The sequence below is a fragment of the Gorilla gorilla genome, chromosome 3 (assembly GCF_029281585.2).
Source record: "Gorilla gorilla gorilla isolate KB3781 chromosome 3, NHGRI_mGorGor1-v2.1_pri, whole genome shotgun sequence".
Classification (NCBI taxonomy): Eukaryota; Metazoa; Chordata; class Mammalia; order Primates; family Hominidae; genus Gorilla; species Gorilla gorilla.
The window spans coordinates 165,527,788-165,550,170 of NC_073227.2; the positions used below are offsets into that span (position 1 = coordinate 165,527,788).

Consider the following 22,383-nt stretch of genomic DNA (forward strand, 5'->3'; position numbering starts at 1 on the left):
AAAGTGCTGGGATTACAGGCATGAGCCACCCGGCCCGGCCGAATTTCTGTTGTTTTAAGCCACCTAGTTTTGTGGTACCTTGTTAAGGCAGTTCTAGGAAAGGAATATATCCTGTCAATAGCAACTGGTTTCAGCCTCCAATCTTCTTCCCGCACTGACATCATCAGCTTCATTTCATCATCTCAGGTTATCAACACCCCCGGGCAGCAACCCTATCTACACAGCTCTACAAGGACTCTCCAACAAGCATCTAGGTTCTATTAACCCCAACTCTTCCCTCGTCCTCAATCCCTAGGGATGGGAGTGGCTTCCTGCAGTAGTGTTCCCCTTTTGCCTTTTCAGTTCCCTGACATCTATTTAACTAATTCCTCATATGTAATTTGCACTGTGAAAATAGCTAGCATGGTTTATTTCTGACAAAGGCCCCTGATTGAAAACCATCTCATTCTGAATTAAGAGTCTAAATCCATAACATACCTTATAAGATCCCATGCAATGTGGACCCTGGCTATTTCTCTGCCCTTGTTTCTTGTCTCTGCCCAAATATTGCCCCAGTAAACACTTTTCCTGACAATGTATACAAAATTATTATTTCTCCCAACCCCTGCAATCTTTCCCCATGCTCCCTTTTCTCTGCAGCATTCCTCCCCATCTGGTATACTCTATATCTGTTACCCGTCTTCCCCATTAGAATATGAGTTCCATGAAAAAAGTTTTGTTCACTGCTGTGTTCCTAGGGTCCAGAGCAGGCTCTGGCACACAGTAGGTGCTGACTTTTGAAAGAAAGACTAACTGTAGAAAAAATCCTAGAAGCAGCCCTACCATTGTGCCCATTTACCTGAATTATAACCAATCTTTAATTTTTAAAGGCTGTGTATTTATTGCCTCGCTTTGCTGGCCGTCCTTCCTCTGTGGAATCACACTTTAATAGCAAGGTCAGCTGCACTTCTTTAGTGATGGTGCACTTTAAATTGTGTGCTTTCTTCTATTTCACAATTTACTTTTTGAGACAAGGTCTTGTTCTGTCACCCAGGCTGGAGTGCAGTGCAATCATAGCTCACTGCAGCCTTGATCTCCTGGGCTCAAGTGATCCCCCCACCTCAGCTTCCCAAGTAGTTGGGACTACAGGTGTGCTCCACCATGCCCGGATAATTTTTCTAATTTTTTTAGAGATGGAGTCTCACTACGTTGCCCAGGTTGGTCTCCAACTCTGGGGCTCAATCAATCCTCCTACCTTGGACTCCCCAATTGCTGGGATTACAGGGGCAAAACACTGTGCCTGGCCCAATTTAAAGTTTTTATAATGCAAATATGAGCTCCATTTTAAACCTTTAAAAATTATCAACTCAATCAAGATCAGCCACTCAGCAGCATTTATTGAGAGGCCGGTTGCTGTACTATGAGTCTAAACTAAACTATGTTGGGGTCTCCAAAGAAGGAAATGCAATTCCTGCCCTTCTGGAGATTATAATCTCATGAATATTCAACTTGCACATATAAAAACATCTCAGGTATTTACCAATGATGCACAAAAGAAAATAAATAAAATGTATCTATATGCTTGTTAGATGAGGTGCAATGCTTGAAAGGCCATTCAAACTAGAATAATTCTTAGAAGAGGTTGCTGTTAAGCCAGAATTTAAAGAAAGAGACAAAGATGGATAAGTATGAGGTAGGAAAGAAAGGGCACTTGCAAAAACAAAAGGAAATGACAAATACATGGAACTAACTTAATTAGTTACCTGGAGTCTATAAACTAAAAATCTATGAATTTGGCCTCTAGCCTTTCCATTCTGAGTTATCTATTCTGCACTTCTCCTCAAATGTATCAAATTATATTCTGAACTCAAAAGATCCTATACTTTAAACAGTGGTTGGACTCACTTCGTACTCCTTCCAAGTCATCCTAAGTCTCAACTGAAATGTCATTTTCCCAGAGAAGTTTTTTCCAGTCACTTAATCTGAAATAGGTGTGCTTTGTTATTCTGTACCTTAGCATTTCTTTCACACCCTTTACCACAATTTATAACTGTAATTTTATTTGTGACCTTATCATTTGTCTTCTATACTAGATTATTAACTATCTAGAAGCAGGGTGTTTGCATTATTTTTCAGTACTATATACATACTGTTTAGCACGGTGCCTGACACTTAATATATATTTGTTGAAATGGAATTAAATAGTACATATTTCTGTGAAGGCCAGAAATCCATACATAAAACTGATTCCAAAACTCAAAATAATTTTATTTCAAACACTTAACAAAGTTAAATTGTCCTCACTTCTGATACACAAAAATGTATATTCATATAACTCTCTTGATATATACAAATACATACAAACATAATTCACATACATGGTAATATTCTGACCTTTACCTCTGAAATTAATTTCAATTTGTTTCATATATTTCATTTTTTACAATAAACTAAATACGTTCATAAGAATAATTAATTCTTCTAAAGTAGGGAATATAACCCTGGATAGGACCAGGGTATGAGGGTGGGATGGTCCGAGCTAGTGCCAGTTCATACAAGATGCGTTGGTGCACATTTTAAAAAGGACCCACATCCTCTGGGTAGACACAGACACACAGCAACATAAGCTCTGCTTGGTGAATGGAGCCTGGGCAGGACTTCAGCTCCCACTTTAGGTGCTCTTGCACAGGGCATGACCTGCGCATAGGTGGCAGTCCTGGAGAGGGTTGCTCAGTGGTGGTGTGAGCAGAAGATGTGATCTAGCCACCCTTGGGCTGTTCTACTCCTTGCTGGAAAGGGCCGATTTGATTTGTCTGGATTATTTTGGTCAACAAGGGGTCCCTTCTTCTTTTCACCACTCTGTCGGTTTAGCTGAAGAGGGAGACCTCTCCAATGAAAGAGGACCATTTTTCACGTTCGAGTGTGTGCATGGCTATCCTCTGCTTCTTCAGCCTCCAAGGGGGGCTTTTAAGGTTTAATCTAAAGAAATAACCCTGTATTGATTCTTGATTCCTAAGAAATTATGCTGTCAGTCTGGTTGTAGGCAAGGGTTGCAATTTTCCCTCTGGAAAAAACAAATCAGAAGTTAGTCCATTTGTATAACACTGCTTAGTAACTGTTTAGAAATTATATCAGTAACACTAAGAATAAGCTCAAGCTATCTCCTAAGTGACCCAATTTATTGACTTTCAGGACAAACAGTATATGAAATCAATTCTAATTTCCATATATCAAGAAATAACAAGCATGTCTTATTTCAGTAATCTTTTATAAACTTTCTATATCTTAGGGTCATGGGTTATAACAGATGCATAGTATTTTAAAACCAAAATAAATTTACCTTTAAGTGGCCTTAGTCTTGAAGTATAAGCCATAAGAAAGGCCTGTTTCAAAACTACTAACAGGAATTTATCAGAGTAGGAGCTCAAACCACTGAAATACGATTTTAGAAGGACTTTTATTTTGGAAAAAGAATATAAAACTGGCATTTGGGAATAAAGGGTTAGATAGTGGAAAGCAGATTGGATCCGAGTCCTTATTCTCAAACTACCTAATGAGATGAAATTGTGCAAGTGATTTAAATTTGATGAGATTCATCTGGAGATCTATTAATGAGTTTAAAGTCTTAAAGTGCTTACTGCTTTCTGATTAATTTTATATTAAAAGTCCTCAAAGCAGAAAGAATGTCAGATAAAAAAAAGCATGTGAGATCCAAAGTGGGACTTACAATCACATGCATGAAGAAGTCATGTGTATACAACAGCCCCTGGGGAAAATGTTAAATATGTCATGGGGGCCCTACATTTAGCTGAGGACTGGGCCAAACATCCTAGCAGATTCTTTTCAGTTATTCTGATGTGTCATCTCTTTTGGGAAAAACCTAACTTCACTAATATCCAGGCTCAGGAAGTGAAAAAGACAGAAGCCTTACCTAGCCACTGTGACCAGAAGTGATTAATTTAATCAACTGCCCACCTCAACCATCACCAACTTTTGCAATCGCTTGGCGAAATCAATGTCCAACAAGTGAGGCAAACCCAAATGTGGTGAACATTCCTCCATTGCCAAAATGGGACAACTGCCTTATCTCCTCATCAAAGCCCATCTTCTGGGAAATCAGCTTCTCTGTTAAATACCCAAGTGGGCTAGAAGCGCATTTTGTGGGCAACCCTATAGAAGCTCGTCCTGATGCCAACTTGCAGGGATCCAGTAAACCTCAAGTCACCGCTCCTGATAACGTAGACATCTTTTTAGACACACTATTTACACAGACTCTGTCTAGCTGGGGAAAAGGTTAATTTACTTGTATACACGGGGATAAGTAGAGCACAGCGCTTCTGGATGCCCTCAGACTTGCATCTAATTCTTTCTCCAGATCTAACGCCTCTGTTTCTACACCCGGGAGAACCTCTCCCCAGGGACTGCGCGCGCGTGCGTGCAGGTGTGTGTGTGTGTGTGTGTGTGTGTGTGTGTGTGTGTGTGTGTGTGTTAAAACGAACACTAATTCCGCGCCCAGCTTCTCTCTCCGTCCACCTGCGGCCCAAGAACTTGTGTTCCCAGATGGTACCAGCGGGGCCCGGCTTATTCCCGAACACATGTGGGGCCCTGAAAGGGGCGTCGGGGACTAACCCGCCCAAACCGTGGCAAACACTCTGGGAGGCCGACTCGGGCTTGGCCTGTGGCCCGACACACCGCCCCACTCCGCGCACACGCGTCTGTGCCACTTCAGTGGCTTGCAGGACCTCCGGCGAGGATGAGTCTCCAAACCATCTCAGCCTACTCAACGGCATCTGGGATGTCCCCCTGCCTCTAAGTCAGACCCCAAGAAAGATCTTTGAGGACTTGAGCTTCACGTTGAAAAATCAGTGTGGAAAATGGGGGTGTCAGTGCGGCTGGGGGAGACAAAGGGGCCCAAAAGCTCCCTCCCGTCCGCTCCAGCCCACTTAGTTCACCCTCCCACGGGGCGAGGGGCGGGCCGGGGGGCTGGGGTGGGGATGGCCCTGGAAGGGGTCCCTCCCTTCCCACCTCCTACCGCCCACTCTTACTTACTTTCTCTCGGAGCCTCAGCTTGGCCGCCTTTAGCCCAGGCAGTGCGGAGGGGAAGCGGGGAGGAGAGAGCAGCCTGCGGGCTGCAGCAGCCGGGCAGTCCCGGAATCTCCGGACTGCGTCCCTGCCCCAAGCCCGCCGGGAACCCGGGCCGTGGACGCCCCCACCCGGGGGCCGCGGCGAGGCGGGCGCGCGGGGTTCAGCACCCTCGAGGCTGGCTCCGAAGGCTCGCGGCCCTCCCCCTCCGTCCGCCGCCGTCGCGGCTAGCCGCCCCTCCCCGCCGCAGCAGGGAGGCCGCCGGGGCCCGGGGGACGCGCTCGCGCGGGGGCCGCCCCCTCCCCTTCCCTCCACCCTGGGCGGGGGCGCGCGAGAAGCGGTGACGTCAAGGGGCGCGCTGTGGCAGCACCTCCCCGCGCGCTAGTTAAAAAGAAGAAGAAAAGAGGGAACGAAACATGAGAGGCTGTGTGAGAAGCTGCAGCCGCCGGCAGAGGAGACCTCAGCATCATCTAGAGCCCAGCGCTGGCCCTGCCTCCGCCTGCCCCGCCGCCGCCGTCGCCGTTTCTGTTCCTGCTACTGTCCCACCTAAACAACTCCCGTTACACGGACAAGTGAACATCTGTGGCTGTCCTCTCCTTTTCTTCCTCCTCTTCCAACTCCTTCTCCTCCTCCCACTTCCCAGCCCCAGCAGAAAGCCCCCAACCCAACTGACACTGGCACAACTGCAAACGGTGTCATCCGCACAACTTTATCTCGCTCCTCGGGCTCCCCTAAGGCATTGGACCCATCGCCGCGTCTTTTATTTTTTGCAAAGTTGCATCGCTGTACATATTTTTGTCCCCGCCACCTCCCTCTGTCTCTGGAGTGCCCTACAGCCCCGCAAACTCCTCCTGGAGCTGCGCCCTAGTGCCCCTGCTGGGCAGTGGCTTTCCCCCCCATCCTCCCGCGCCCAGCCCCTGCTGCTCTGGGCAGACGATGCTGAAGATGCTCTCCTTTAAGCTGCTGCTGCTGGCCGTGGCTCTGGGCTTCTTTGAAGGAGATGCTAAGTTTGGGGAAAGAAACGAAGGGAGCGGAGCAAGGAGGAGAAGGTGCCTGAATGGGAACCCCCCGAAGCGCCTGAAAAGGAGAGACAGGAGGATGATGTCCCAGCTGGAGCTGCTGAGTGGGGGAGAGATGCTGTGCGGTGGCTTCTACCCTCGGCTGTCCTGCTGCCTGCGGAGTGACAGCCCGGGGCTGGGGCGCCTGGATAATAAGGTAGGCACTCACCGGCTTCACGGATGCGTACTTGGCATATTGGCTGGGTGGGGTTCCCCGTGGCTCTGGCAAAGCCGGTGGCTGTAAAAAGGTCAAAACTTCTTTGGGGGAGTTCTTTTCATAACTTTTCTAAAGCGCTAACGTGATTCCGTTGTGTGTTGCTCTGGGGTAAGCAAGTAGCATTTCCTCCCCCAGAGTCCGCGGTCGGGATGCTGTGCAAACTTGCCTATCTCTGAAAACAGACGCTTCTGCGGTACCCGCACCCTGGGCTGGGTAAATATTTTAAAAGAATCGCGATGAACAGTGTGTTTTGGATCGAATGGGGCATTGGCTGCGGTGAAACTGTAAATTAAGGTGGCTGTGGTTTCCGGTTTATTTTTCTAGGGTAAAAAGATTTGTGCTGTTTTCTCCACGTGCTCGGTTAGGGAGAGGATTGAATCGTAAAGGATGTTGAAGCATGGTTGGTTTATGATCCCCAGCCCCGTCAGAGGGGGGTGTCTTGCATTACATTAGTTAAACCAACAGAAAGGAACTCCTGGTCCTCCGGTTAGGGACCTGAAAAAAACTGGCGAAAGATTTTGCTGGGGCGTTATTTATCACATAAAACTGAGACGATTCTCCGTCATTTTGTAACATTATAAATTCAGACTTTCAGGGTCAGTTGGTGTCTTGGAAGATTTACTCTAAGAATTTGTTTTAAGAGTAATGGCATTTACGTTATCCTTGTGTTAATAAGTTTAACTAAATACTAACATGGTGTTTGTTGACTGTAAAGGCACGCTTGTTTTTGAGTTTGCAATATCGTTCTTGCCAGGAGATGCAGTCATGGGTGGTATCTACTGTACTTCAAGGAATCATTGCTGGCTCACATCATTAACAATCACTGCACGTGAAATAAACAATCAGGTGTCTTTGCTCCCCCTCCCTTTCCCCATTTTAGGTTTAATTAAGAATTCCTCTGTTAGAACACTGCCAGTTGTCAAGGTCTGAGAGACTCTTGGAAAACTTGTGCTTCAGTCTTGCTGGCCCAGGCATAATAAAAAAAAAAAATACCCAGGCTGAATCTAATTTTTATGCTCAGTTCACGGTAGATTTCACTCTATTCTCATGTAAACAGCTCCTACGAATCAACATATGTGTCTGGGTGGTATCTCTCACTTTGTTTTGTAACAAAAAGCCATATTGCATCATTTAATTTGCTCAAGTCATGCAAATAGGAAAAAATCAATAGGACAAAAAGGGGTCGACTTATCCTCCTCCCCACTAAACTGCTGCCCACACACAGAGTCCTGTTGCTTATGGCAAAAGAATAACAACAACACCATTGTATTTGTTAGTTGGTTCACTAATGGGTGAAACTAGAGAACATCATTCTCTTTCAGTCCCCAGCTCTGTCCAAATGTTCATGCCTTTTGAGGGAGCATTTGTCCAACTCCTTCTATTCCCAGATGAGTGAGAACTGTCTTGCTGCAGGTTTTCAGCTGCAACTCTCTTTTTATTCTTACCATATGCAGCAGGAGCCTGAGATTCAGGGAACAGATATTCCAGGATTTTATTCAAAGCAATGTCTTTAAGCTCCTGTGTTGCAATTGAATTAAGTTTCAAAATAGCTATATTCAGGTCACCTTAAAGGTTTTATCAGGAGCCCTAAAGAACCAGGAAATTCAGAGAAAAGTTTAGAAATATTTGCCATTAAGTCTCCCTTGGTGCAATACGTACTATGAATATACTGATGATCTAGAGACCCCTGCAATACTCAACTCTTCCAGAGACATGTGGAATGAAAATTTTGTTCTTGACTAAATGGTGGGGAGAAGGGGAAGGGGGATGGGACCACGGGGAGTTATAGCCCTTAAGAGAAGTTATATAAAAATTTTTTTAAAGAAATCATTCTTTAGGAAGCAATCTGCCATGTTAACTATATACATTCCTTTCTGTTTTATGTGCTTTCAGTCTCCAACAAACCCCTACTCATTTGGAAAGTGTGTCTGAATTAAGTTTGGTACACTAGACTTTTGCTGGTTCTATTACAAGAGGTTTATAAATCAACAATACCCAAATTGTTCAAAACAGAGATTTGCTATAGCTATGCATATGCATTCTTGACCTATGTTAGTTCTCAAGTTTTAATAATTTTTAAAACATGTTATTTTATAATAAACTTCAGTGTTTCCCTTTTTCCCCTAAGCCTTCCTGGATTATAATATATGTTAGGATCTTATTTCATAATGTGTATACAGGAGAGATGATTGCTATTTGAAAGGGCCCTTTTTTGTTTATGGAAGAAAAAAAAATTCCCCAGAAAGATTTCTGCAGCTTTTCAAGAAACTACAGTAGTAGCTTTTTCCTACAGGAAGAAATTTCTTAGACAAATAGATAGTAGCAAACTAGGTAGGAATATTAGCATGCTCAGCTATGCAATTAAGTCCTGTTTCTAGGCTAAGAAATTTTTTTTAATGAACTAGACTTGAGTTCAATTCTTTAGCCATGGAATTATGCTCTATTTTAATTTTTTGTATATTTTAATAATGTTGTATATTGTAATAAGATTGTTAACTACCATGACAAATAAGTACTGTCAAAATTTAGGAAGTCATATTATCTTAGCAATATTTTCGCACTTTCTAAATACAGCATGCTAAAAGGATCTAATTCTTATTAACCAAACTGAATCTGCAACCAACTGAAATACCCCCATTTCTAAAACTTAACTTGTAGCCACAGAGGCATAGAAGCTCTCTCTACCTTGGGTGGTTTCACAGCCAAAGCTGTCAAGGAATGGGTGAAAAGTAATTGTTTTCAAGTGTGCCCTTTTACAATCATTTGTTTGCTCTGGCTCTTTCAGGGACAAAGGCTATTGTTGAACACATCCAACTAAACAAATAACTCATCCTGGGGTCCCTTTAACAGCTGCCTTAGTACAATGATCTATTTACATATTAGCCTAAAATTGAAACTGAACTCTTTAATGACATAATCCAGCACTATAGTTCAGAGACACATGTGTTCTGCCCAACAGCTGAACCACCTTGTAGGCATATGATTTTTAGAAATAACTTTTTGTGTACCAAGTGATCTTAAGGCGACATCTTAATATACTGTCATGTATTTTCTCCTTTTGTCCCCTCATCGAACCCATGTGGGTGCCTTTTGCCCTCTTTGTTTAGTTACTTGGTAAATAAAGAGAAATACAGAAGGTCTCTGTCACCCATTTTACTATTTGTTGATAAGCTATAGTTGGAGGCCACACTTTACTGTGTATCCCCTATTTATCTTACCCTTCTTCTATGGATTTTACTTTCGTGCGGCTAAAGATTAAAGGATGACCTGCCAGATGTTATAAATTAGCAACAGCCACAATGATTACTAGGCATGCTGTAATAATGTTTCGAAGTTTTACATGATTTCTGAAGTATATTTAGTTTAAACCACTGTGATGGTTTTGTATATGGCTTTTAAAAATTGAAACAGGAAATTAGCTTAAATTTCTTCTTAAGATTGACGGCATCATCAGAAATAAAGTTAAGGACCTATATAAGACACAGACATACAGGCAGAAAAGAGGAAGAAATTACCCTACACACACCCAGACTCATCTGTCTAAAACACTGTTGCAGCTTTGGCTGAGTCAGTTTAATTGACTTCAGTAAGACTATTGGTTCATTGAAACCAAAGCCAGAATGATGGCTCTATCTATCTTCAAATAGGTATTTACACTGCAGACCTCACACAGAGCAAAAATGTTACCATCCTGCTGGGCCGGAACAGCATGAAACTTTAAAAAGAATAATATTATACTTGATTTCAGATAATTTATTGAATCCTACTTCTGAAACGTTTGATGAGAGATCTGTGACCAGAACACATTCCAAAAATTGTAAAAGACAAAATTCCTTAGGCACTAAAATCAAGCTCTTCCTGGATAGCAGATGAGAGAGTATACGAGGATCATTTTGTTTTCAGCTATAAAAAATGGAAGAATGCATAATCTCCATAAAACCAAAGGTAATTACATTCCAGTTTTTCAGCCAGCAAAAGAGGTGCCTTCAGCATCCTGCAGTTGTTTTGTTCTTAGTGGACTGTCATATGATAAACAAACAGAATTGCTATATGATAAACAAACAGAACACAGTTGAACACTATTAATATTAAATAGATCTGGTGAGGTCTGCCAGAGTATGGACGATAAAAGGCATTTAAAACATTCTTGGAATGCACATTCTAAGTGTGTAGTGTATGTTTCCTTTTAGAAAATTTTATCCATTTAAGCAATTGTTATTTAAATAAATTGATAAGACAGTACATATAATTGTGATTAATAATAACCTTTCTGAATATTGTAGCTACAACCCATTATACATTTTTCCAAAATATGATAACTTCTATTGGACTTGCTGCATACTAAAATTTCAGTATGCTTGTATTCAATTTTTTTCGTTACTTTGCTCTTGCAGATTCAAATTTTTGTGATGACCTAGAATATCATTATCCCAAAAAACAGAAGCCATAGATTTACCCAAATTAGAACCTTAATTTGTGAATGGAATATTTGTTTAAAACAGTGCTCTAGAATTTAAAATGCTAATTTTGGTTGACAGTTCTAAAGAAGTAATAAAGTATAAATATAGTTAGATGAATTGGGAAAAGGTATAAAATTCAATTCCATTATGATGTTTTTAATATAAAAAATCAATACTTGATTTTGACAGCACTACATTTCACATGTCAAATATTGTGTTGATATTGCCTTCTATATAGATTAAAGGAGATTCTGAAGTCAGGTTTTTAAAGTTACTGCTAAACAACAAGACCTATTCTGTCCACTAATTGCTAAACTCAATGACTCAGTAACTCAAAATGGTCTTCTTGAAATCAAAGACATGTCATTGTAAAAATTGTGATGAAGGTACGCCATTTTTCATTAAAATTCACTACATATTATTCAAAAACACTTCGTTAAACTCTTGTGTTTATTCATGCATATAACATACCTGAGGACCTAGTTAAAAAATTTTTCCTGGCTAAGATATAATGAATAATAAAAATTGGTTTTAAACCTGTTTGATTGCACTTTGGATATTATTTTTATAAAACATGAACAGCAAATCCTACTTTAGAAAATTTTCCCTAATGCAGTCTGCAGATTGAAAACTAATTGAAATTTTAAAAAAATGTAACCCAAGTATATTTTTGACATTATCATATTAAGAATTTCAGGAATGAAATAGATTTTCATGTAAGACACAAATAAGCCATGTCTTGAAAAATTCTGTTTTGCATGCGGTTGGACAAAGGTTGGAATTTTAAATATCATTCAGTATATACTTGAGGCAGAATGAAGTGATAAAGGCTTAAAGAGTCTAAATATAATTGCCTTTTAATTTTTCACACCTGAAGTACAGATGAAGTCTTTGATTTGCAGGAATAAGAAGCACTTTTATGTATCCCTGTCCTTTGTTCTCCCAGCCCAGCTCCAGAGACTATACTTGTATCCTTATAAAGGCATTCTGTATTGTGACACAGTAATTCTTTTCAAAAAACTTCATTGGCTAAATTAGACTTTTCTACTTACACAATTGCAAAAAATAATAATAATAACTAAACCTAAATTTACCTACTAAAAAAATGTTTGTTTCTGATTTATGGCTTTCAGATATTTTCTGTTACCAACAACACAGAATGTGGGAAGTTACTGGAGGAAATCAAATGTGCACTTTGCTCTCCACATTCTCAAAGCCTGTTCCACTCACCTGAGAGAGAAGTCTTGGAAAGAGACCTAGTACTTCCTCTGCTCTGCAAAGACTATTGCAAAGAATTCTTTTACACTTGCCGAGGCCATATTCCAGGTAAGAAAAAAATGCATAAGTAAAATAAACCACTGTAAAATATCCTTGTAAGATACTTGTACTTAAATGCTTATTTACAAAACTTGTAAAATTTATCTTGCCTTTAAAAATACCTATTTTACCTCATAATTAACATTTCCAAATTTATAACTTTTACTGCCTCTAAAGGGAATATTGTAATTTCAGTCTGCAAATATTATAATTGGTTTTGTTGACTTGTTATATATTTCTTGTTAAGCTGGTAATAACAGCTTAACAGATTACAGGTGGTAATCTTTACACACGTTGGATTCTCAATCCAAACTCCTTGTTGGTGCCTTCTTTACCGTAACATCAGCTTCAATATCAAGGCAGCGTCTTCTTCTACATAGCTGATACATATATATATTGGAGAAAGTCCACTGACTTGTAAGATAGATCATTAAACAAAATATGATTAGGAATCCAAAAAGTAATATCTTACAAAGCACTTTCACATAAAATGACTAATTTTCTCCTCAAAAACCCTGTAAGCTAGGTAGGAACAGTGGAGTCCTCTCCAATTGGCAGATGAGGAAATCTGAGCCTTGGGAGAAGTCAAACGCCTTAATCAAAGTTATACAATGAGAAGGTGATAGGAGAGATATGGAATTTCTTATGCATATAGTGTCATGAACATGCCTAGTCACTATTGCAGTTTGGACTCCAATAAGCATATATATTCATTGATTAATTTTTATCATCAAAAATTTGTAAATTTTGGTTGCTGTTGCTTTAGTTGGAAGACTCAACATAGAGGAAGAAAATAATTTAACAAGACATTCTGTTTAGTTGGGCAAAGTCGCACACAAATCTACTGAAGATTAAGCAGTATTTAAGGAAAAGACAAGCTTTAAGAACCGTAGAATGCACCGAGAGAATTTTTTTAAGTGCTATGTACATTTTACTTTTTTCTCTGACCCAGGAAAGTGTAGACTTTTGTATTTTTAATAAAGCTCTCTTAATAACCTTATAGAACATTTTGACTAGGGTTGCTTGCTCCTTTGCATCTAGCATAACATATATCTAAACCCTTTCAATATGAAAATATTATTATTGTCTTCATAAACCACAGCCATGTTTCTAAGCCTTTTCTCAAGCAGCTGTTTCTTCCTCTTTATCACATTCCCCAAAGCAAAGTAGAATAGGTCACGGTTGCCTAGATGGCCTACAAAGAAGTGATAACAGATTAGATACCATAAATGTTTGCTGGAAACTTCAAGTCTTGAACATTTGCCTTTAGGACTATAAATTGAAAGTGATATCAACACTTAGCATTTTTATTTACCATTATCTACTTTAGATAACTATAACATGCTAGATTTGGGGACTTAACTGTGGGGGTCTTTATATATTTGAAGTAATTTTAGCTTCCAAAAACAATAAAATAAAAGTAATATCCACTGAAAGAGAGAGCACAGCAAACAGCTCAGAGCCAGAACTGCAAGCACCTCGCTCCCCAGATCAACATATGTGGTGACGAATGACAAATTTATTTTTCTACAAAGTTTGTATATATGTAAAACTGCTGAAGTGCATCAAGATGTCAAGTGCTTTTGGTGGCCACCCAGGCTGCTTTGAAAGATAACCAGATGAAAGCTCCACTCTAGAAGTGGACAGAGCAGCAACGGTGCTTTCCAGAGACTCTGGAAGGCTTTACCGACAAGCAGAGGGGGCTGCCCCTGCGTACCTCAAATGCTAATGATCATTCTCAATACTTGCCCCAAAAGTGAGCTGTAATAACACACTCTTTGCATTACTTATGCTAATCGATTTGTTGCCTGGATTGATCCTTGGCATGTAGGTTACCATTTCCTAAAGTACAATAAATAAGATGCTAATCCCCACCCTTCCCTGCCCCTGCCCCCAGCACAGAAGTGTCTTTACAATTGTGGAACACAGATTTTTTGGAAATTACTATAAAAGCAAATTTTAATAGTTTTCCCTTAAGTTGATTTAATGATATGGTTCACTTTCCTCTGAAGTTCAAAGTGTTGGAACAGCTACTTTGTGATTCTTTTTTAGAAGAAACTAATCAACATATTTTGACCATCCTCATTAATAGCTTCATCTTTCTACAAATCAAAAACTTGAAGAGGAAGGTACCCCGAGGGATGTATTTTGCTAAAAGAAGCCAAATGCTGGAAGAATTGGGAGAGAGAAATGATTCCAGAGACATCTTCATTTGTTCCTTATTGCCCAATGCATGAAGAAATGTACATATAAATGACTTAACCATTTGCTTTGACTTCATGGCTTTAAGAAAGCACAGTCACTTTAGAATATTCATATACCTATAAGATAGCTACTTCCTAGAAAGCTTAATTAAGAAATAGTCATAGTCTGCTTATTTTCCCAAAAATGGGAAAAGATATTACAAAGCAACATAGTGAGAATATACTAGAGTTTTATTAATCATAATATTTTCCAGTTGTGAATTCACTTAGGGAAGTAAATTCTCAAAACTTCTAAAAATGCCAAAAACTCTCCACTTGTTTCTGCAGGACTTTTCTTCTGCTTAACTGAGCAGGGTAGCTACTTTGCTAGTCACTAAAAGAAGGCATAACACACTCTATGGGAAGCATATCAATGGACATCTATTGGCCTTGCTTCTTCCTCTGTACCTGTAGTCATAATGATTTTTATCACTCTTCGACCTCATCTTCTCAGCAGTAGGTTATTGTAGCGTGAAATGTCTGCACACAATTAGTTCAATTGGTATAATCCTATTGCTAAGAAGGCCAAGGTCAAGGGTTTGATTCAACTGAATTTTCTAGTCCATAACCATTCCTAACCCTGGCCAGTTAGCTTACACATGTGTCTTCTTAGTCCCAAGGAGAGTAAACCAGAAGGAATAAACAGATGGATATATCAAAATCCACCACTTCTATTAGGATATGTTCATGAGTAAGTCTTACTCATGAAGAGTCAGTAACTCTTTTTTTTTTTCCTTATCATGATGAGCAGCACATATAATGAGGAAAAATAACTTTTCCCTGGAATACATGCTGAGAGAAAAGGGAGAACTCAGAATACTCCAAGGAAGCATTTATTTTATACGTCAGTATTTATAGGGTGCTTTGTGGTATAGCAGAACCAGGCTCACGATCCAGGAGAACATTTACAGATCCAAGATAGTTGATAAATGATCAGAACTTAAAAAAAATACAGCTGCTAGAATATTTGGTGTTTGTTCATTATTAGTAGACCTGACCATATTATGATGATCCCGAGTGAGCTAAACATGCACTTTCAGTTAAATGACAAACAAAAGGGAACCCTGGCAATAAATGTTAAAATCTCCCTATTCATCATTGTTCACTGCAGAATCGTGTCATTTAAGGTAAAGTATTAATAAAAGTGTTAGATACTTAAATTCAAATAAAATTACATGATTGTAAAAAAAAAAAAAAGCCCATGTACTTAAGTAAAAATCTTCTGAGTTGGTTTTCACACTTAGGTTATTCAGTTTGTCTAAATTACATAAGAAGCTTGGAGTAAATTTATTGTTAACATTCTGTATTTTTTCTTAATTTGCTAAGCAGGCATTGTACCTCTGGAGCCACCAAGTTTATGAATATGTATTCATTAATCTTTAGATATTCCGTTTGAAAATGACTTCTCATTTCCTCATATTTGTCCCAGTTACTAATTCCCTTTAAATTGGAATCGACCACCAGCATTGTTTATTAATTTCACCTTAAGATGGTATTGGTTAGTAGACAGTAATGCTGAAACACACATTTTTTTTAAGCAAGCTTGAAATTTCTTTTGAATTGCATTTTGAAATTTTTCTGTGACCCTTCTGGCAAACATCACCTTAAAACTATATTTCTCACTCACATATCCAGTTATAAATATGACCATAGTATGACAGTCTTCCTGCATGCATAATATAGGCATGGAGATTTTGTTGCCTGATGGTAAATATTTCCAAAACAAGGTCTAGCCCAAAACTGTGCAAAGAGTTTGATTTAACAATTTAGTTTTTTTTCTCTTTTTACCTCTAAGAGACTTGTTTAACACTATTAGGCAGTTTTCATGTGAATGCTTACCCATTTAAGAAGGGAGGGGAAAAGTTATCTTTTGCAAATGGTGACTTGCTAAAGATGAGTAAATGTTTCTATGGCCTTCATTCCTCTCCCCAGCTTCTAATCCTTGAATTTTTTTTCAAAGAAAAATAACTTTCCAATTGCCTTGCCCCTCCCGTGGAGCACTTCCCAGCTGCTTGCCTCTTTTTCTCTGTGCCCCCCGCCGCATGCATGTACACACACATACACACACACTCCCAAGGACATCTGCTCTTACTTGCCTGGTTGCCAAGACAAGATCCTTTCCAATAGCCTAGTCAGAAATTGGCAGGGAAGAGTCTCTCTCAGAAAGTTCAGGGTGAGACATTTCACTCAAAAGTTAGGTCAAAATGTACTTCAAGCTTTACAACCATTTGGGACCTTCACATTCTAAGATAAGTTTTAGGTTTGAGGGGTCCTAGGTCAAGCACACAGAAAGTAAACTTGTAGTGTCTTTTATGCGCCACTGATGAGTCTCACTTGGCTGATCCCAAATTCTTATTCTTAGAAATCCTTGCTAAATCTGAATTTGTTATACGACTTCTAAATTTCTACTGAGCTACTCAATATGTTTATCACAAAATTGATGAGGTGTGAAAATATAATTTGTTATATAAAAATAAAAACTTTAGATATATAATATAAAGTATAAGACCAGAAGCAGCAATTTAGGACCATATATAAGACTGACTCTGGTAGCACCGACATATTTTGAGAGCAGAAATCATTAGAATGTGGAAGTGAGTCTTGCTAATATGTCCCAGAAAGGTAACACCTTATTAACTCAAATTGTAAAAGTAATATCAAAACTTTTTTGCCATAAAGTTCTTTTCTTTCATATTCAAAGATAGCTGTCTTTATATGATAAAATATTTAATGTGTAAGAAAAGAAAAAACATCTTACTTTTAGATCCTATTAAGTAACTCCGTTGTGTTTTTCTTTTGGCTTGTTGATATGTCAGCTTTTCTGTTTGAGATGATTGAAGGAATATTTTAAATATAATTTTTCTATTACACATTAATCATTATCTCCTATAAGTGAGGTGCAGGAAAAAGGCACTTACATATTTGAAAATGGAGGCTCTGTTATAAGCACCAATTCATTGCTTGATCATTACACAGTAAGTCAGTTGTTTATTATAGCATATAATGACCTTGTGTTATTCATTAGATTTATTATTTAATCTTATGTAAGTGGCAATACACTAAGACTTGTAAAATGACCAAAACTGGCACTTGATGGCCTGTCTCCTTCTTGATTCTTGTTTGTTCATCTGAGGAAGTTATTTAATATTGTAGGAAAAAATGCTAAATACTGATGAGATACGCTTACAGGTACAACATACAGTAACTAGAGAATCTTGAAAAGACATCAATGCAATAGCAAGATAAATGCTGAGTTTGTCTTATTTGTACTTCATGGGAGCCTTTTAATACCCAATACAATATTATTTCACTTTTACCACAATTTTTAAATTTAGTTTAAAACACAAATGGGAATCCCAACCCCCGATATTTTTCATTCTTTTTATTTAGTATTTATTTATTTATTTATTTATTTATTTATTTATTTATTTTTTCAGAAGGTGTCTCACTGTGGCTCAGGCTAGAGTGCAGTGGTGTGTTCTCAGTTCGCTCCAACCTCCACCTCCCGGTTCAAGTGATTCTCCTGCCTCAGCCTCCCGAATAGCTAGGATTATAGGTGCATGCCACCATGCCCTGCTAATTTTTATATTTTTAGTAGAGACGGGGTTTCACCATGTTGACCAGGTTGGTCTCAAACTCCTGACCTCAGGTGATCCACCCACCTCAGCCTCACAAAGTGGTGGGATTACAGGACTGTTTTTATTTCAGTCTAGGTTCTTCCTAAAATATCCACCTAGTTTCTCAAAATTCTTTTCCTCATCTTATATCTTTCAAATAAGGTGGTTTTACTATGACATTAAGTGCTTCTAATGAGTCTTTTTATATTTTTTAAAGGTTTCCTTCAAACAACTGCGGATGAGTTTTGCTTTTACTATGCAAGAAAAGATGGTGGGTTGTGCTTTCCAGATTTTCCAAGAAAACAAGTCAGAGGACCAGCATCTAACTACTTGGACCAGATGGAAGAATATGACAAAGTGGAAGAGATCAGCAGGTTCATAAAGATAAATGCTCTTTAATCTTTTAAAAAAAACCCAACTGACAAATCTTGTGGTTTTGACAGTGAATCAACTGTCTGTGCTTATGTTCAGCAGCTATATCCTCCAGATGCTTTATTTTTTTCTTTGTGGTAGTTTGTTTCTCTAAAATTCTAGCTTAAATGCTTTTAATACTTAGACTACTGATCGTATATTATGAGCTTGGCTTCTCTATGACTCATGTGAATTTTATGGGTATAGTTTTAAGCCTGAATTTTATGATTGTTGTTAGTCTATGGCACTGTGAAAATGTTCAGCACAATTACTATTAGCAAATCAGATTTTTCTAAATAGATCTTAGAACTTTCTCTCTACATGCCTTCCATAAGGTTTATTTATTGTGAGTAAAACTAATTTTAATTATAGTCGCTGAAATATGAGAAAATGAGATTATGACATTTGAAAATATACACATGCTTTGATTCTCTTATTTTACTTTCTGATAGAAGGCTGTTTTGTTTTTTGCCATTGAAAGAATTTAAAAGAACCACTTAAAAGAATTATATTGTGACCCTTGGGTTAGCAAGCACTTCATGGTTCTCAAAACCATGATTCCTAGAGGAAATAGAGTTTGAAAAGGATGCCAAGTGCATCTCTTATCTCCTTCATCTCAAGAAAAGCTTACTGGTTTTCTTTAATTTGTTTAGAAAGCACAAACACAACTGCTTCTGTATTCAGGAGGTTGTGAGTGGGCTGCGGCAGCCCGTTGGTGCCCTGCATAGTGGGGATGGCTCGCACCGTCTCTTCATTCTGGAAAAAGAAGGTTATGTGAAGATACTTACCCCTGAAGGAGAAATTTTCAAGGAGCCTTATTTGGACATTCACAAACTTGTTCAAAGTGGAATAAAGGTTGGCTTTTTAAATTTTATTTATTTTTGTGCTGGCTATGTTAATTTTATTTTAGTGTTACCTTCCTCACTGAAGGTATTTCTTTGTAATAAAAGAAAGAATCTTGCAGGAGAAAATAAGGGGGCAACATAAGAAACAATAATTATGGCACCTGAATTAGGACAGTGACATTAAATTTCTGTTATTTGTTGACTATTGTGCGCTGCAATCGAATTGATATTTGACATGCTTTCCCCATGTAATTGACACATTTAAAGGAATCTTTGGCTTTATAAAGTATTTGTTTAAATATTGTTTAATGGGCATAACACAGGATTGTACATCAGCATTTGCTAGTAGAAACAAAGAGGTCTTTTGGTTATTTTGGCAATTGCAAATCATTCTTTCACCATCTCTGTTTTTGAGTCTGTCTCATAAAAAATACTACTTATACTACAACTTCCTTGTACAATGTTTTTACAGGTAAGTCAAATATTTCTATAATTAGCCATCTATAAAACATATATTGCCCTCTTTTTCACTTCTCTAATTTGAATTCTCATTTTAAATCACCTAGGTATGTAAACAAAATTATTGTCAAGTTTGTTTCACGTGAGTGACACAGTACAACATTAGCAGTACTAAACCATAAAGCAAATTATGACGTTCTAAAATTAAGACACATTTAATAGCTCATGCCTATTTTAGAATGAAACAAAGTAACAATATGATTTGGGAAGAACTGGTTATCCTTTTCATTTCTTAACTGAAAAAAAAAACCTGAAGGAGGATTTATAGTCTTCTACTCACATAGAAATGAACTCTTTCTTGCTTTGTTGTGCTGTACTCCAGTGGTAAGAAGACTCAAATCAGAAGAAACAAGTCAGGAAAAATATAGATATATTCCTGCTATCTATTTCATTTTCTTATCGTGTGAGAGTTAAGATGACTCCAGTCTTTATTTTTTACCATTGTAAATAATGTTATTTATTATTCATGTACATTTTACTTAATCTGGTCATGGATGACTTCCTTAATATTCATTCACAGGAAGGGCATTACTGAGTTGAAGATTATAACCATAATACATATTGCCAATTTGCTTTAAAAATATTTTCAGATATTTGAGAATAATACTAATTATTTGAGAGAACTGATATTAATATTAACAATAGTTTTCAAATGTGCTTTGAGTAAAAATGTTGGTATTAAAAAGATATGTATGATGTAATATAGATGTAAGGAGGGCTCAGAATACTGGAAAATTTTTTGTAACAAGAACTGATGTTCTTGTTTCTACCTCAATTTGACTTCCTTTTAAATCGGGGTTCCTTCAGCATCCCTATTTCAATTTACACCCTTCGTAGGGCTCTCTGATGATTCATTACCATATTCAGCTCTGACATGGAGATGTTTCATTATGTAATAAAATTGTACAAGCAAGGATATAACAGTACCTTGGTTCTGAGTATGTGTGTTCTGCAGTCTTCCAGGAATTCTGCAGTACTTGGCCAAATTTACAAGAAAACTTGCAGAATTTGGACCTCCTTTTCCAGAAGAGCTCCTGGGTTTCTGGGGCCTAAAATATACTTCAAAACCTGTTATTCTGGTGAACTTATATGACATATTTTAAGATGCAATATTTTAAATTCCTTTGATGTTTTAGCACTAATTATGTCCACAAGATAGGAATATGTCACATGGATATCAGAGTGTATAGTGAGTAATAAGATCACATCCTTCTTACTTCAAGCAGGTCATGCTGCATGTGACCTTTATCTCAGTGTCTATGGAACTCCCCGATTGGAAGAGTTAAGGCCACTGTCAGTATGATGGGGCAGATACCACCACATTTATGAGTTGAACATAGCACTGATTTTGGTGGTTGCCCCTCAGAGACTTGTAATGTAAAAGCATTTTCACAGCTATTTCTGGCTTCTTTAATATATGAAAGTTATCATATATTTATGACAGTATTCTGTGTTTGTCAATAATCATTTTGCATAAGTAATGCCAATACGAATTTTCATAAATTATTATACATATCAACTATTCTCTATTTTTTCAGTTTTAAAATCCTAAGAGAGGGCATAAAGCTGTTTAACAGACTAAAGTATTAGTTGCAATACTCAAATCACAGAATTGGTAATACATACTAAACCCAACCTCCACACGTTTGAAATTGAGAATAATACAAACCACAGTGCAGAACCCCTTCACAATTACATTAATTGATGACTAAGAGGAATATGTTAAGTCAGACATAAGGAGGAATTTCTGATTATAAGTGTTTCTAAAATCTATTGCTGGCTATTTAAAAAAATCTGGAATTCCTTGTCTGCTAATGTAAATTAATTGGGAGTGATTTCTGTCACATGGTAAAGGCTGACCTTTTTTAAGGCCAAGAGTTGGACTTGCTTATCTCTTTAAACCTCTACCAACTCTGATTCTTATAAGTGCTTGAGGGGGATGCCATCAGCCAAGAGCCAATCATAAGGGAACTTGGACAACTCTTCCTAAATGGGTCCTAACTGAAGCCAGAAAGATGATGTCTTATTTTTAAACACCAAGATCGTGCTGCCTAAATTGTAGGAGATTGTAGTACCCTGGGGGCTAAACTGTCTGCAGTTCACAGAGAAAAAGTTAATCTGCAAAAAATGCAAAGCACAAGCTAAAGAATTAACTTCTTTTTGCTACAGAAAAAAAGGTGTGGCATTGAGATTAAAGAGTAAGTCAGGAATATGTTTTTAAAATATGTAGTGATTTGATAGCTCTTTGATGATAGTGTACTCTACAAGCTAATCACTAATACTGGCACTGGGAAGAATGGGCCACATGTCAAACTGATGAGCAAACTTTAAAACTTTCATTGTGTGTGTGGCTGTGTGTGTGCATGTGCACATGCAGCGTTGTTATTGTTCTGTTGTTATCATTTTATTCCAAAGGGCAAAAATTACAAAAATTTTACTATCTCCAGAAAGAAACACTTCTTTAAGATACTGGGTGATTTGAAATCTTTAAATTGAGCTTATATCTGAGCTCTGAAATCAGAGCTTCTGGCAAGTGCTAGAACCAGCTTTGTCTATCTAAAGTCCTTGGCAATGATAGACTAATGCCTCTAATGATACTGTGAAGAATGGCTTCACAGTATAATCACCCGGGAGC

At 38.3% G+C, this 22,383-nt stretch overlaps 1 protein-coding gene across 2 annotated transcripts in view; it reads left to right on the forward strand.

The window, feature by feature from the left end:
- The first annotated feature begins 5,488 nt into the window (after positions 1-5,488).
- HHIP (hedgehog interacting protein) overlaps positions 5,489-22,383 on the forward strand; it is a 99,191-nt gene continuing 82,296 nt past the window's right edge. The window contains exons 1-4 of one of the 2 annotated variants that reach the window (XM_004040434.5): positions 5,489-6,276; positions 11,930-12,122; positions 18,191-18,347; positions 19,038-19,239. In XM_004040434.5, the coding sequence (XP_004040482.1) occupies positions 5,998-6,276; positions 11,930-12,122; positions 18,191-18,347; positions 19,038-19,239 (831 nt within the window). In that variant the 5' untranslated portion in view covers positions 5,489-5,997. The remainder of the gene's footprint in view (positions 6,277-11,929; positions 12,123-18,190; positions 18,348-19,037; positions 19,240-22,383) is intronic. The other variant, XM_019025922.3, reaches the window with a different exon arrangement.